A 13,207-nucleotide genomic window follows, 5' to 3' on the forward strand; every position below is an offset into this window, starting at 1 on the left:
TGACCGTATTTCATGCATAGATATAAAGGGAAGGCACAGTCCATGTCTCTATGTCTATGACTATAAGTAATGCTATGAGTCAAAGTCAAAGGTTAACTTATAGGCTTAAAAATTCAATACTCAGTGGTCCTAGTCATTACAGAAAGAGGTATTGGTGTCTCAACGATGAGGTGCAATACAAACTAACCCTTCTGCTTGTGTATCAGTTAAATAATAAGTTTGAATAAAAATATCTTCACTCATCAATACTTTGGGAGTTGAAGGTTAACTTGTTGCATAAGATGCTATTTCTGAGATTGTGGCACTGTGGCGTTATGTTGTTATTCGTTAGCATAATGAGAAGAATGAGTAATGATCAAGGTATAAAAAAGGTTAATGTGTTTCCATAAAACACTATCAAATTATAGCGTTGGTTCAATCTCGAATTTATTATCAGAAATCGATTAGTCAATATAATACGGATAATTTTAGATTAACGATAAAGCTCAAATAACTAGAGGCACAATTTCTGGTGAACAGTATTGTTTCTGTGATCATGATCTCATGCGCATAGATTAGTCGTATTATTGGGTATCGAACCATTTGGTTCAATAGTCAATACTCACTGATCCTTTTTCACTTGGTACTATCATTTTTATTTGAGCATTTATTTGAGAACAATTCTATTCTCTATATTTATGATGATATCCAAAGAGAATTGCTTGAAATTGAACGCCTTCTCTCTTTAATTTCCTGAAAGATTTGACTATGGAGTATATATCCACCCACGTATTACATCTTATCCTTCAACCAAATCCTTTCTTTTCTGCCTTTGATATATTTTTCTCAACCTACCCATTTTTATACATACGAGCTAGATACGCTCACATAAGCAACCTTCACTTACTTAAGTGTGTATATGATTTCGCACTCATTCGACAATCCGGGAGGAGGGGTATAGGTCAACTGTTAATATACCCTTAAGAACAGTAATTTTTGTAAGATTTCTCATGCAAGATGAAAGGGCCTTAATCCGAAATAGCACAGCTATGTGACTATGGTTTATATTCATTTCGAAGGATACTATGGATAGTGTAAAAACTACTGATTTACAGCAAGTAGCCGATTTTTATAGATGAATAAAAAAAACGTATGATACTAATTCCTGTAGCAGATTAAGATAAGGGTCTCTTTTTATATTGTATAATATCATTCTAAATACGCATGACTTTATGACAAAGAGAAATATAGTATTTCTTGAATAAAACTTTTAGTCGATTGGGAAGGAATCTAAAGGAAAAAAAGTACCTATTCACATTATGTGAATGTAACCTCATTCTGTTCAGCCCAAAATCTTCGCACGGTTTAAATGCCTGAACTAGTTGTATACGTACCCTAAAGGCTTTCCTTATAGTATCATCCAAAACAGGTGCGCTTGGTGACCCGCTTGTTTTGATATTCTCACTCTTTTCACTAGTTGTTTCATCACTAACATTTTTTGTGATAACAGCAGGTTTCGCAACATTCTGCACGGGTTTCCGGTACCGAAATTTGCTGATCATATTGAAAAATCACCATATAATAACAATTAAAGAACTAAAGGCGCAATTCTTATCGGTAACTCTCATGCTACCTGTTGCTGTGAGTCAAGAAGTTGAACTGAAATGGGTATATGGAGTTGCGTTGAACTTTCGATAGAGTTCCTTTACAACAAGCGCGGCTTCGATGCTTGGTGCACGAGATACAATCATGGCTTTCCTTACCAGCCAGGTACAAGAGCCAGAAGGTATATCGAAGAACTGAGAACTGGAGGTTAGATTCATCTGACAACGTTTACGCATCGTCGAAAAGATTTATCGAGCTTGATGGTCCCAATATGATTAATAAGAATGAAATTTTGGCCAGAAATATCTCTTTTTAGGGTTTTGGAACATGATTTTCATGGTGAATATGACGAAAAGAGACGAATTTCAGGAAAAAGAATTTTTTATGTACCTAGAAGAACTGTTTACTTACATTCCTAATATTTTAAATGTTTTTCTATAGGTATCGACGCATATTCCATTGATGCATATTATTCATTATCAGGCATTTTTATCGCATTGTAGATTAGATCTTCAACTTCTTCTTGCAATCGTTGTCAAGGGGAAGATAGGATGTTTTCAAAAGATGCGGGAAAAATGCAGGAGGTGATTTCTTGTCATTGAAGAAACATATGGTCAAATTTGCATATTTGCAACCCTTCTGAGATATGGGTGCCAAGAATGGTTACTTTTCTCACGTTTCGTTCGATGAAATATAAATGGTCAGAGATATTTCGTTGAAATTCTCAAGCGTATCCGGAATGAAAGAATTGTCGTACTACACTATACTAGATATCAAAATATGTATCACAAAATTTTTTAGAATAGGTCAGTGTTTTCTAGTGTGCTGCTTCGTTTTTTTAGACAGTTGGATTTAAATTTTTTTCTTTTTCTGACAAACATTCCATGGTTTCAAAGAATGAGGTTTCCAAATTTGCATCTAGGAGAAGTTACTTCACTCATTTACTTCTCTCAAGCAATTGCATATTATGTGTCAATAATTTAATTTTTTTCCATGGCAAAATTAATATATTTAAAAACTGATCTCTAGTCCTTTCCATGCAAATAACTAGATTTCAATCAGTTTGTATAAACGTTAATAAGGTTCACCCACCACATTTTCGTACTATACAGTGTGGAATGTGTCAAATTTCCATAGTCAACCGAGTTCTTTTATAAAAGTGAAAGATCAATGAAAATTTCGACGCTGTAACTTAGATTCCTAGTTTTTCAGTCAAAATTCGTCAAATAAATATGTTTAATCAATAATCATATTATATTTGAGGAGAAATATAACACTGTTCAGGCTTCATACTCATATAGATCTTTGAGAGTTTTCCACTTTTGAGTTACCTGCTGGGTAGAGTTAAGCAAAGAGTATCTGGAACAGTTGCGGACCTTGGATAATTACACAGAAAGTATGTACTTTCTGAACAAAGTTATAAATATTGTATGAAAGGAACATCTAGACAAATTCAAGAAAGCCCATTCAAACTGAACAACTGCATAAATTATATTCTTTTATCCTATACTGAAATGGATTTCATCAATAAATTGCGTTTAATGAATATGATGATAGGTACCTCTATCAAGAAATTGAAAGGAAAAGTGAATATTCTTCAACGATAAAAATTATGTGAGATGCGGATTTATCTCGAGGAATAAGATGAATTTTGAAGATAAGGAATTGGTTGAAATTGTCTATGGAATGTGAATTCCTGATTACCCACTTAAAATTTTGGCTAATATTTCGATCATAAAATCCTTGAGATGAAAATGAAATTAGATAACTGCTAATCTATAAGATTGATACCTCAATCTGCAAATATTGGATGAAGTAGTCCGTTACTTTGCAATACTTCATTTGGAGGAAATGGGAAAAATGTTACGATTTCTATCACCAAAAGTGAAAGGAAACAAGGTAATTTTTTGTCATTTTCTACGAAGTCCTTCTATATTGTGGTGTTGTGACGAAAATATAACTGCAGTAAAACGGTTTTTGAAGGTATTTTTTCCATCATTTAAGTTCGACATTTAAAGGATTCGTAAAAAGTATCTACAATAAAAGGAGACCTTCCTATCATTTGTGATTTGTCGACGAGGGTAATAAACATAAAGTTGTGAGCCTAAAATTCTTCTCAATAATTCAGAAAGTCAATGTTAAACCTTTAAATGCCAGAAAATATATTGAAACTTTTAAGTTCAAAATATGAATAAAATTGTGATTTTCAAATATCACACAGTTGGCTTTGGTGATGACTTGTGAGAGCAGTGCTCGTAGTCCAAGTTATGGGACCAAAGAACTTGCGAGCTTGTTGGTTGCAAGTTTAGGTAAACAAGTTGAAAAACGATATTTACCGCCATAACGTTTGAATGCAATATGTCGTGCTAGTTGACATAACGTCTTTCCTTTTATGTTACCCAGATGATTTTTCCTAATAGCGAACTGGTTTATAGGAAAATCGCTCGCACTCAAGAGGTCGCCAGATCACGAAGAACAATGAGATCTAGTTTTTACCATGTGAATATTCATACTAGGAGGCGGTGGTCTCAAGAACAAAGGCAGAACATAATGCTCCTTATTTAATAGTAGGTAACTAGCCCTGTTTGAGATTTATCAATTATTAATCATTATACTTCCATAAGATATTACAGACATATTTGAGGCTAGCACTCACAACCATCATTCCTTCAGTAGAAAGAGGAAGTAAGTTTCATCATTTCTAAAACCCTCGACCTTCTTCGAATGACACTAGATCGTAGAAACGGATCTATGATTTTTTTAAAACGGGGCAAAAATTCATGATGGCGCCACCCATTCAAGAAGGTGAAATAAATATGTGATTAGGAAACAAAAAATTGAAATTAAACAGGATGTTTCATAAACATTGCAAACGAATTCAGCGTATTATTCTTTGAGTTATTTGGAGTCGGAAAGATTCGAAAATGCTTCGACCACAAGGCCTTACCTATTTTTCGAATGAATAACAAATTCCTCGATATTTTCGAAACGTCTTGATATATTTGGAGGCGGCTGTATTCAACAACTCTTTTGAAAACCTTTTTCATGTAATGAAATTCTTTTTTCCCAATTGAATAAGAAGAAAAAATGTGAAACTTCGTCAAGTATTTTTTTCTCTTCTTTTATTATCGAATAAGAATTGTTGAAATGAATTCAATAACAAAAAGGCACTGGCGTACAATTTTTTTTTCAAAAACATGAAAGCCAGTTCGTTCGCCACTGTAGTTGTTGAAGATGAGGTATGAAACGTGAAAAAATCGCCTCAATGAGGTATCCATTTTTATCAAATATCGTTCAAATATATAAAGTCGAAATCAGCTTCGAAAATATCGAGGAATTCTTCATTTATTTGGGAATACTTTCAAAGCCCTGTATCTTGGAAACGAAGCATTTCCGGACAAGGTCTCAAAGGACCTTTAAGACTCCAAATAACTCAGAGAACAGGAATCTGTTCGCAATCGCAATGTTTATGAAATGCCCCGTATAATGAGTGGTTTTTTTGGGTATGACAGAGAAATTTTTAACATACACCAATTATAGGAAACAAAAATTCTATTATTTTTGGAAGCTGAAAATCTCCTGACGTGTATTTTCTTCGACAAAATCCGTAGCGAATGACTCCAGAATACATGCGTGGGAATAACGTCTGACTACCTGAATTTTCAAAACTGCAAAGGGCGCCATAGAATTGGGATTATATCCTCACCTGTATAACGTGGGAGAGCAAATAGATAACAATAGATTTTTACTCTTTAGATGCAGTTGTTAGCAATATTCGGATGTAGATGAAATGTGTTTCCTCAAGATTTATGTTTTGCAAGTGGAATTTTACACAATGAAGAACTTCTGCTAAAAACAACTCTGGAAATAATGTATAGAATATGTAATACATCAAGCTATTTCTTGCTTTTATCAATTATATTCTTTATAACATTTCAGTCCTTCAATCTGATTTAAAGCCACAGATATTGTCTACAAATGTGGGTTGGAATAGGCGCCAAGCAAGAAACTGATATTACTCATAGACATCTTCAAGTCGTAAAAATGGAAACGTGTTAAATTTGTCTAGAAAAAGGAAGCATTAAGAAACAGTGCGATATTAATGGTCCATTTTCTCCGGGACATGTCTAAAACGGGCGTGACAGCGATTTGGTTGAGTTGTTTTCATGACAATTTACGTATCAGAGGTAACGTAGGAATTAGTAATGAATTTTATTCGATTCGTTTATTAATATACCTACATGCCTCACTACGGAAATAAAATAATCAAGAATGTTTTTATTTTACATACCATTTTTCCTCAGCTGGTCCCCCCACTCATTCATATGCCTACTATGTACTATATATTTTATACGTACTTGATCAATATAGGGTTGGGCATATAAGTCAAGAATAAAATTAATATTTCTTCAACCAACACTCAATATTTAAAATCGGAAACCCGTCAAAATTTTTTAATTATCTTCATTTTCTGGAAGTAAAATTGAGTGTTTTTCTTCAACCCCTTAGCCGCAACAACCCCACCCAACTTCCGTTTCTCAAATGGAAACATTTACCAGTTGTGGGCTACGAAAAGCTAACGAAATTGGAATGACTCCATAATTTTTGTTTCTTTTTCTAACTTTGTGGTTATCAGAAGAAACACAAAAGTCTTAAAAATTAAATAAATTATGTAATAAGTAATAGTACCTCAACCAATAACTCAAAATTAAGACGTAACTTTATCCAATTTTACTTTTTTAAATAGGTTGAAACATGTTCCTATCATTTGTCTTCTTTGGTTCAAAAACTATTAATTTTATTTTTTTTGAAGCGAATTTTGTTTCTTCGGATAACCACAAAACGAAAGATTATGCTGGGATTCCTTCATTTTCCGTTAGCTTTTGCAACGAGCCCTTATATGACTAAGGGGTTGAAGAAAAACGCTCAATTTTATTGCCAGAACTTGAAGGTTATTAGAAATAGATTGAAGGGTTTCAGCGTTTTAATTTTTAGATAATGGTTGAATAAATATTGATTTCATTTCCGTCTTATCGCCAACCCTGTACATTCCTATAATATACAGGGATGGAATAATGGTTTAACTTACTTACATGATATGAGTTGAGGTAATCCTATATAACTCATTAAATACAAAAAATTAACAGTAAGTAACAAACAACACTCAGCCATAGTTATCATAACTATTCTTGAAAGAGTTCACGGTATGGGAGGCAATGATCTCGATGGGCAGTCTGTTCCACTCTTCAAAAACTCTGTTGGACAAAAATTGTTGACGGGCTCTTGTCTTGAACTGCTCTCTGTATAGTTTCAGATGGTGACCTCTCAGGTGACTATGTGGATTCAGGACAAAAAGATTGGACAGGTCAACACCGAAAAATCCGTTTAGGGCTCTGAATGTAACGATCAAATCACCTCTGCTCCTACGCTTCTGAAATTCAGTGATTCCCATTTCCCATTTAGGCTTTTACAGTAATTCAGTGATCTGTGTGTGAAACTCTTTCTCGATTTCGAAGTATTGGTACTGTTGGGAATAATTACCACAATGTAGAGACACAGAGCACCTAAGTATTCCCGAATAATGCAGATGCTTTATTAGAAAGTGGATGAACAATTAAAATTGTATTTCATGAATTACGTTACTTTTATGGCTCAATCAACTAAATGAATTAATAATATTGAGAATGCTACAAATTGTTCACACTGATTCATTATTTGGTAATCTGTTCTTAAAATTCATTTTTTAATCTAGATGATAAAAAAGTTCATTTGATCTCATTTCAAATGCGCTCCCTTGAATCGACAGATATTGTTGAACGTGATTCCAGATTCAAAATTGGATAACTTTTAAATTGATTGAGCTTGAATCAAATCATGTCGTGATAGGTTTTTTTTGTGTGAATATGTAGCGAATATAGAACATATTCAGTAGATACGTCATCTCCAATGAATTAGTGAATATAATTTTTGGAACGTTAAAACTGGTCAATAGTGGCCAAACATGATCCAAAATTTCGACCAAAGAAGGTGCATGCTTTTCAAAGTTATTGGCTCTTTTGTAATTCAACCCTGTGAATTCGATGTTTTATTGTTCAATGAAAAATGGCATTCAGTGCGTCATCATTCATTTCTGATATTTGATTACACATTCATCATATACCGAATATTCAAGAATAGCTCTCGAAGAATAATGTTCACTTGTAACATTTTCTCATATAAGTATTCAGTAAAGAAATCATAGATCACAAAAAACAGAAGAAATCTCGTTCCAAAGATATAAATCATAAGGTCTTCAGAACCGTGGAATATCCACCCCATCCATTAGCTTGAACATAAAACAGGCATGCAGCTTCAAACTGTCTAGAGTGACATGTTTGGATGAAATGAATTAGTGAGGAATGCTCGGAATAGTTTCATGAAATAATATTCCTAGTTTGATCATCTACTGACAAATGTCGAGAAGATTTAGCTTTAAAGCCAATTTCACCAAGGATATAAACCGAGATTTAACGTAACTGGAAATATGCCGATTTATATCTACAATTTTATTCATTCATATCGATTTATATCGATGACGTATCTTAACTTCAGTCAAAAATGTTAAAACGGAGTGTCTGTTTGTTTTGTGGTTTCTTCACCCTCCTTACTTTACTTCATAGGTAAATCAGATGTCAATGTTAGAAACAGTTTGTTTGAACGTCAATCTGAGTTTAAGAAGCGGAGTTAATGACCATTTGGTAAAATTGGTCCTTAGACGTTCATGTTTCCAGAATCAAACTGAGTTTACAGAAAATTGCTCTCGCTAACACGTCAAAAAAGTTTATTTTCATAAATATGCCATAATATTTTCGAAAGCATGGAATTCCAAGAAATGCTCATGAGAATCACGTTCACTTGATATTAAAGTTATAACATTTTACACATCTGAACATAGGATTAGGCATTCTACTTACTTGATCACAATTGAGTTGATAAATAGGTACTTAGTTGAAATATAATACATCTTCTCTTTAACTTTTACAGCAAAAAAGATATTTACCTATGTGTGAATCTCAAACGGTGTAATAATAATTTTTTTGAAATTTTCTGTTCCTATTATTATTCTTTTCTTGCAAATATACCTAATTATTCTAGCATTATATCTGAATGCATTGTGATGCATATTACGCACAAGGTTAGGATGCTGCTTGGAATCTTTTTAGATTACACCTCATACTGAATATTTCGTAATGACAGTAATATATATTATCGATAAACTTCATACTGAAGAACACTGAATCATAAACTTTGACTTATAGCTTATAAAATAATGGAAAATTAACTAAATTAAAAGAGATGCTGCAGAATTGAAAAAACTTATTATATAATTACGGACAACTACAACTGCCGTATATCAAGTCAGCACTGTTCTGATTTTTTGATGTCATCTCATCAAACTATTCATTTCCAATACAGCCGATAAAAATTTTCGAATTTATTTACTCGTTTTCCATATGATATTCAACTTTCGAACTGAATGAATATTTTCCTTTAAGTTTTGTTTGGTGCCAATATGGTCTTCATTTGTCCAAAATTGAGATCCGCTACAGAAGAATTTCAAAAATAGCTCAACACTGTGAAATATCAAATCAGACAACCGATCTATTTAATATTCCTATAAAAAAAACAATCTATCTGACAGTAAAATACTAAATACTCCATTCTTTCTTGAATAGGATGGATTATTTTTTCCACAACCCGAAACGGATCATTCATTAGAGACAGCTTAAAATAACAAATTGACGTAGATTTGTTTCTGTCACTTCTAAATTGGGGTTTTTCAGCTATTAATCTAGCATAACTTTTCACGCGTGTTCCTCTTGGAGATAAGTACTTGACTTAGATTTGGAATGTGAAATAGTTTCACACATCATTAGAAATTTCGAAATATGCTCGTAATAAATCTTCTCGAATTTAACCGATTTAAATTTAACTAACGAATTCGAACCATTTGATATAACTTCGTGCACCATTGCAAAAGCATTAATTCGTCATTAATAAAGCTTCGACACGATTAAATTTTTTTTTTTCTCAAAAATAATGCTAGAGTCAATATATTCAGTGAAGTGTTAACATCAAGAAGGATTATCAACTTGACTTCAGGACACAGAATGGAGAGTAATCGCATAGAAATATGATACATGACAACAAGACTGTTGTTTATTTTGAAAATTTTCACACACAAACACAAATTATATAACGATAAATTAATTGCTCATAAAATCCCTTAAGGTGTTTTATACAGCAAATAGAATGATATAAGGTAATAGGGATAAAAATAAAATGAAAAAACGTCCCATTGGTAGATAGAGTGATCATAACAATAACCTAACAATAAGCTCATCACAAGGTGAGGTGTTTCCCTCCATTTTATATATCTATTCCTAAATCGCATAAATTCATCGATGATTTTTTTAAACTTCATCATTTGAATAATTCTGCATAGATGATTCTTGGTGAAATGGCTTATTTTGACGATTTCTACTTCCTTTAAAAAACTGACTCACCTTTAAAAATACCTTGTATATATATAACTCATAAGGTCATAAGTGATATACTACACTGATCTAGATCAGTGTCGAGTTCGAACTGAAAATATTTTTTGGTACTTATCCTCAAGTAATAACCGGTTCTTCATTTTTGCTCATTATTTGTAACACTATGCTTATTCTCTTCAATCTTGGCATCAATTCCAGTTGCATAATCTAGCCACGTGCTTCCGGAAGGAAAACTGATACTGTATCCACTACGAAAGCGTCATTTGATCTTCAGAGTAACGATGGATATAATGCGATTTACGGTTTCTTTGAATGAAACATTATGAAGTGAAAATCAATCCTTACTACTCTACTAAGGCGCCAGTGTTTCATCTTTTCCAAGAAGTGAATTATTAGAAAAGAAGATAAGAGTGGCCTATTTTCTAACCATATTGACAAGAATTTTATTGTTCGGACTTGAAAAAAATAAACCCCGCAAAAATATGAATACTGGGTTCAAGTAAACCGGAATATACAGTGTGTCCCATAATTAGGTTAAAAGAATTCAATAGTAGGTATATTCTACGTCGAAAAATAGTACGAAAAGTTCATATAAAACCTCTATACTTGTAAAGGCTCCGTTTTGTTGATACAGGCTGTTGAAGTGAGATTCTTCAGCCTCTATGGAATGAAATGACCCAGGTGAAGTCTGTGAAGGGTAGTATACTAGGGGAAGATGTCGGCAAAATGCCCAATTTTTTTCCTAGGAACATTTAGGCCATTTTGTACCTTTCAGAAGGTACATTTCTACTCCATATACCAACCTCCAACCTTATATCCGTAGGATGCACCGTTTTCGAGAAAAATTGATTCTAAAAACCTACTTTATTAATGCGAAATTATATTATCAGAATGCACAGTTAGCTGTGGAATGGAATCCATCCTACAGACATAAGGACATAAGGCTGATGGTAGAAATGTACCTCATACAAGATTTTATATTCAAAAATGCAATAAAAAAAATATATGGTATAGATCAATTATAATATGGCTAACTCATTTATTTACGGTCACAGTAATTCATTTTTTTCATGAAAAGAAGCATTTGCATAAGTATTAAATTATTTATAATTTTAGGTAAAAATGGACCAATATTTGAAATGCTGTAAGTATAGGTTACCTTCATAGCTATCAAATTGTAGTTCAGAATTTAAATTGCTTTCCCATGATGCGCTATTGCACAAACTCCAATTCGATAAGGTTGTACCTATATATGATCTTACACCATTTCAAATGTTGAACCATTTTTGTAGAAAATTCTTCTTCATAAGCTGTACTCATATGTCGAATGAAATATTGTATATTTCATTCGAAGTAATTTTGTATTGTCATATGCAAATTAATTGCTATTCTGCATTATAGTATATCAAGTAGGTATCTTTTATCTTCTTATCTTGGTCTTCGTAAATTAATATTATTCCTGACTTATTGAGAAACTGCATGAAAGTTATTTAGGAATTCTGTCTCAAGGTAGATCAATCAATATATGCCTCTTCATATTTGAAGATGCTATTCATTATGATTTTCAATAATTATATTGCAATTACCTATCCAATACCTCATGTTTCATTTTAAAACAATGAATAGCTTGTGTTTAGTTTAGCCAATATTTTAATGCCCATAAAAAATAATTTGGAATTCAAAACTACGAACATCAACACCTTGATGATTATGATGTACAACATCATCTCATTGGCAAAGTTGATTCTTAGAATCGTTTACGAATTCAAAATTCAGTCACACCTTATGCAAATAAAGCGCAAGATTTACTGTTCAAAGTTGTAACTATTTTATATGCGATACAAGACGAATTTATATTCTTATCTGGCTGCTTAGATAGCTGGACCTTTAAACCACCAGACCAGCTGAGTCGTCTTAGCGGAAGGCGCGTGACAGACTCAAAAACCATTTGATCGACTCAACGTCAAAGAATTGTCTGTTTGCTCTTAGGTAACTTTCTTCAGCCAATCACGATCGAGGTCAACTGGTCATAAGGGGCACAGCACGAACACAGCCGCAGGCTACCAGAGGCTCGCGTTGAACACAAGGAACAAAGAGATTCGAGGAACGCAAGAAGTGGTGGCTTAAAAAGTGTAATCAAACGACGCTCACCATAAATAGTTTCACTATTTTGTCGCGAGATGTCATAACTGGCGCTATTCTATTAACTCAAGGCGGGAAATTTAACCTTGATGGAATAGGTAGGTACTGTGTCATAAAATTCGCAAATTTACGACATCAGAACAAAGAGTTCTAGTCAATTTTATTGCTGCCATATCGGTTATTACTGGTCCATGGAAAATGAATTTTCAACGTTATTGAGAAATATTGAAGGTTTTTTTTATTGTTGTGAAGGAACTTATAAAGTGATCGACTACACAGTACACGTAAATACATTTTTTGGATATTTTCCATACAGATAGTTTGAAAAATATCATTTTTGACTCTCCATATATCCGAAGGGGTGGATATATTTGAGCCAATGTTTTTCTGACAAGAAATCGCCTACTGCATATTTGGCACCTCTTTAATAAGCGTACTGTAAATTCAGAGTTGATGAATTTTTTTAATAAACTCTACGAAGCGAGAAGGAGAAAGTAAATTACTCGTAGCCATTCCACGCATTGGAGTTCATTAGGACTTAGAACTCTGGACCAGGATGGCACAATAGATCTTAAGGTCACAGAGCAATGCAACCTCCCTTAAAATGTTGATCTAGATCTACTCCGAAACGAACGCCAAACAGCATAAGCATTTTCATGAATAGAACTGCAACACCTTCAAAATGATGTGTAAATCGACACCTATTGCTATTTAAAATTCTTGGAAGGGTTGCTACCCTGCTTAGGAGGACGATATTCGCAATCGGAAGATGCCCTCTCCGAGTGGAAATTGTTGTGCTGGCGTCCTCCGACTGAGCCACCCTGTATGAGTATGCGTTCAAATTAGGGTAGAAGAAAACCGATTTTCAAAAAATCCCAAAATCCTTCATTTCTCTACGTCAATACGACCAAAAATTATTGATAGTTCATTTTCTCAAAGCATTT

The 13,207-nt window shown here is 33.3% G+C and overlaps 1 protein-coding gene across 3 annotated transcripts in view; it reads right to left on the bottom strand.

Annotated features, from left to right (window-relative positions):
- LOC123316085 overlaps positions 1 to 13,207 on the bottom strand; it is a 74,161-nt gene that overhangs the window by 15,096 nt on the left and 45,858 nt on the right. The window contains exon 1 of one of the 3 annotated variants that reach the window (XM_044902055.1): positions 1,374 to 1,645. The exons of the other annotated variants lie outside the window; for them this stretch is intronic. Coding sequence (XP_044757990.1) covers positions 1,374 to 1,541 — 168 coding nt within the window. The 5' untranslated portion in view covers positions 1,542 to 1,645. Of the gene's footprint in view, positions 1 to 1,373; positions 1,646 to 13,207 lie in introns of those variants that run through there. 3 annotated transcript variants of the gene reach the window in all.

Source organism: Coccinella septempunctata, chromosome 6 (genome assembly GCF_907165205.1).
Source record: "Coccinella septempunctata chromosome 6, icCocSept1.1, whole genome shotgun sequence".
NCBI classification, from domain to species: domain Eukaryota; kingdom Metazoa; phylum Arthropoda; class Insecta; order Coleoptera; family Coccinellidae; genus Coccinella; species Coccinella septempunctata.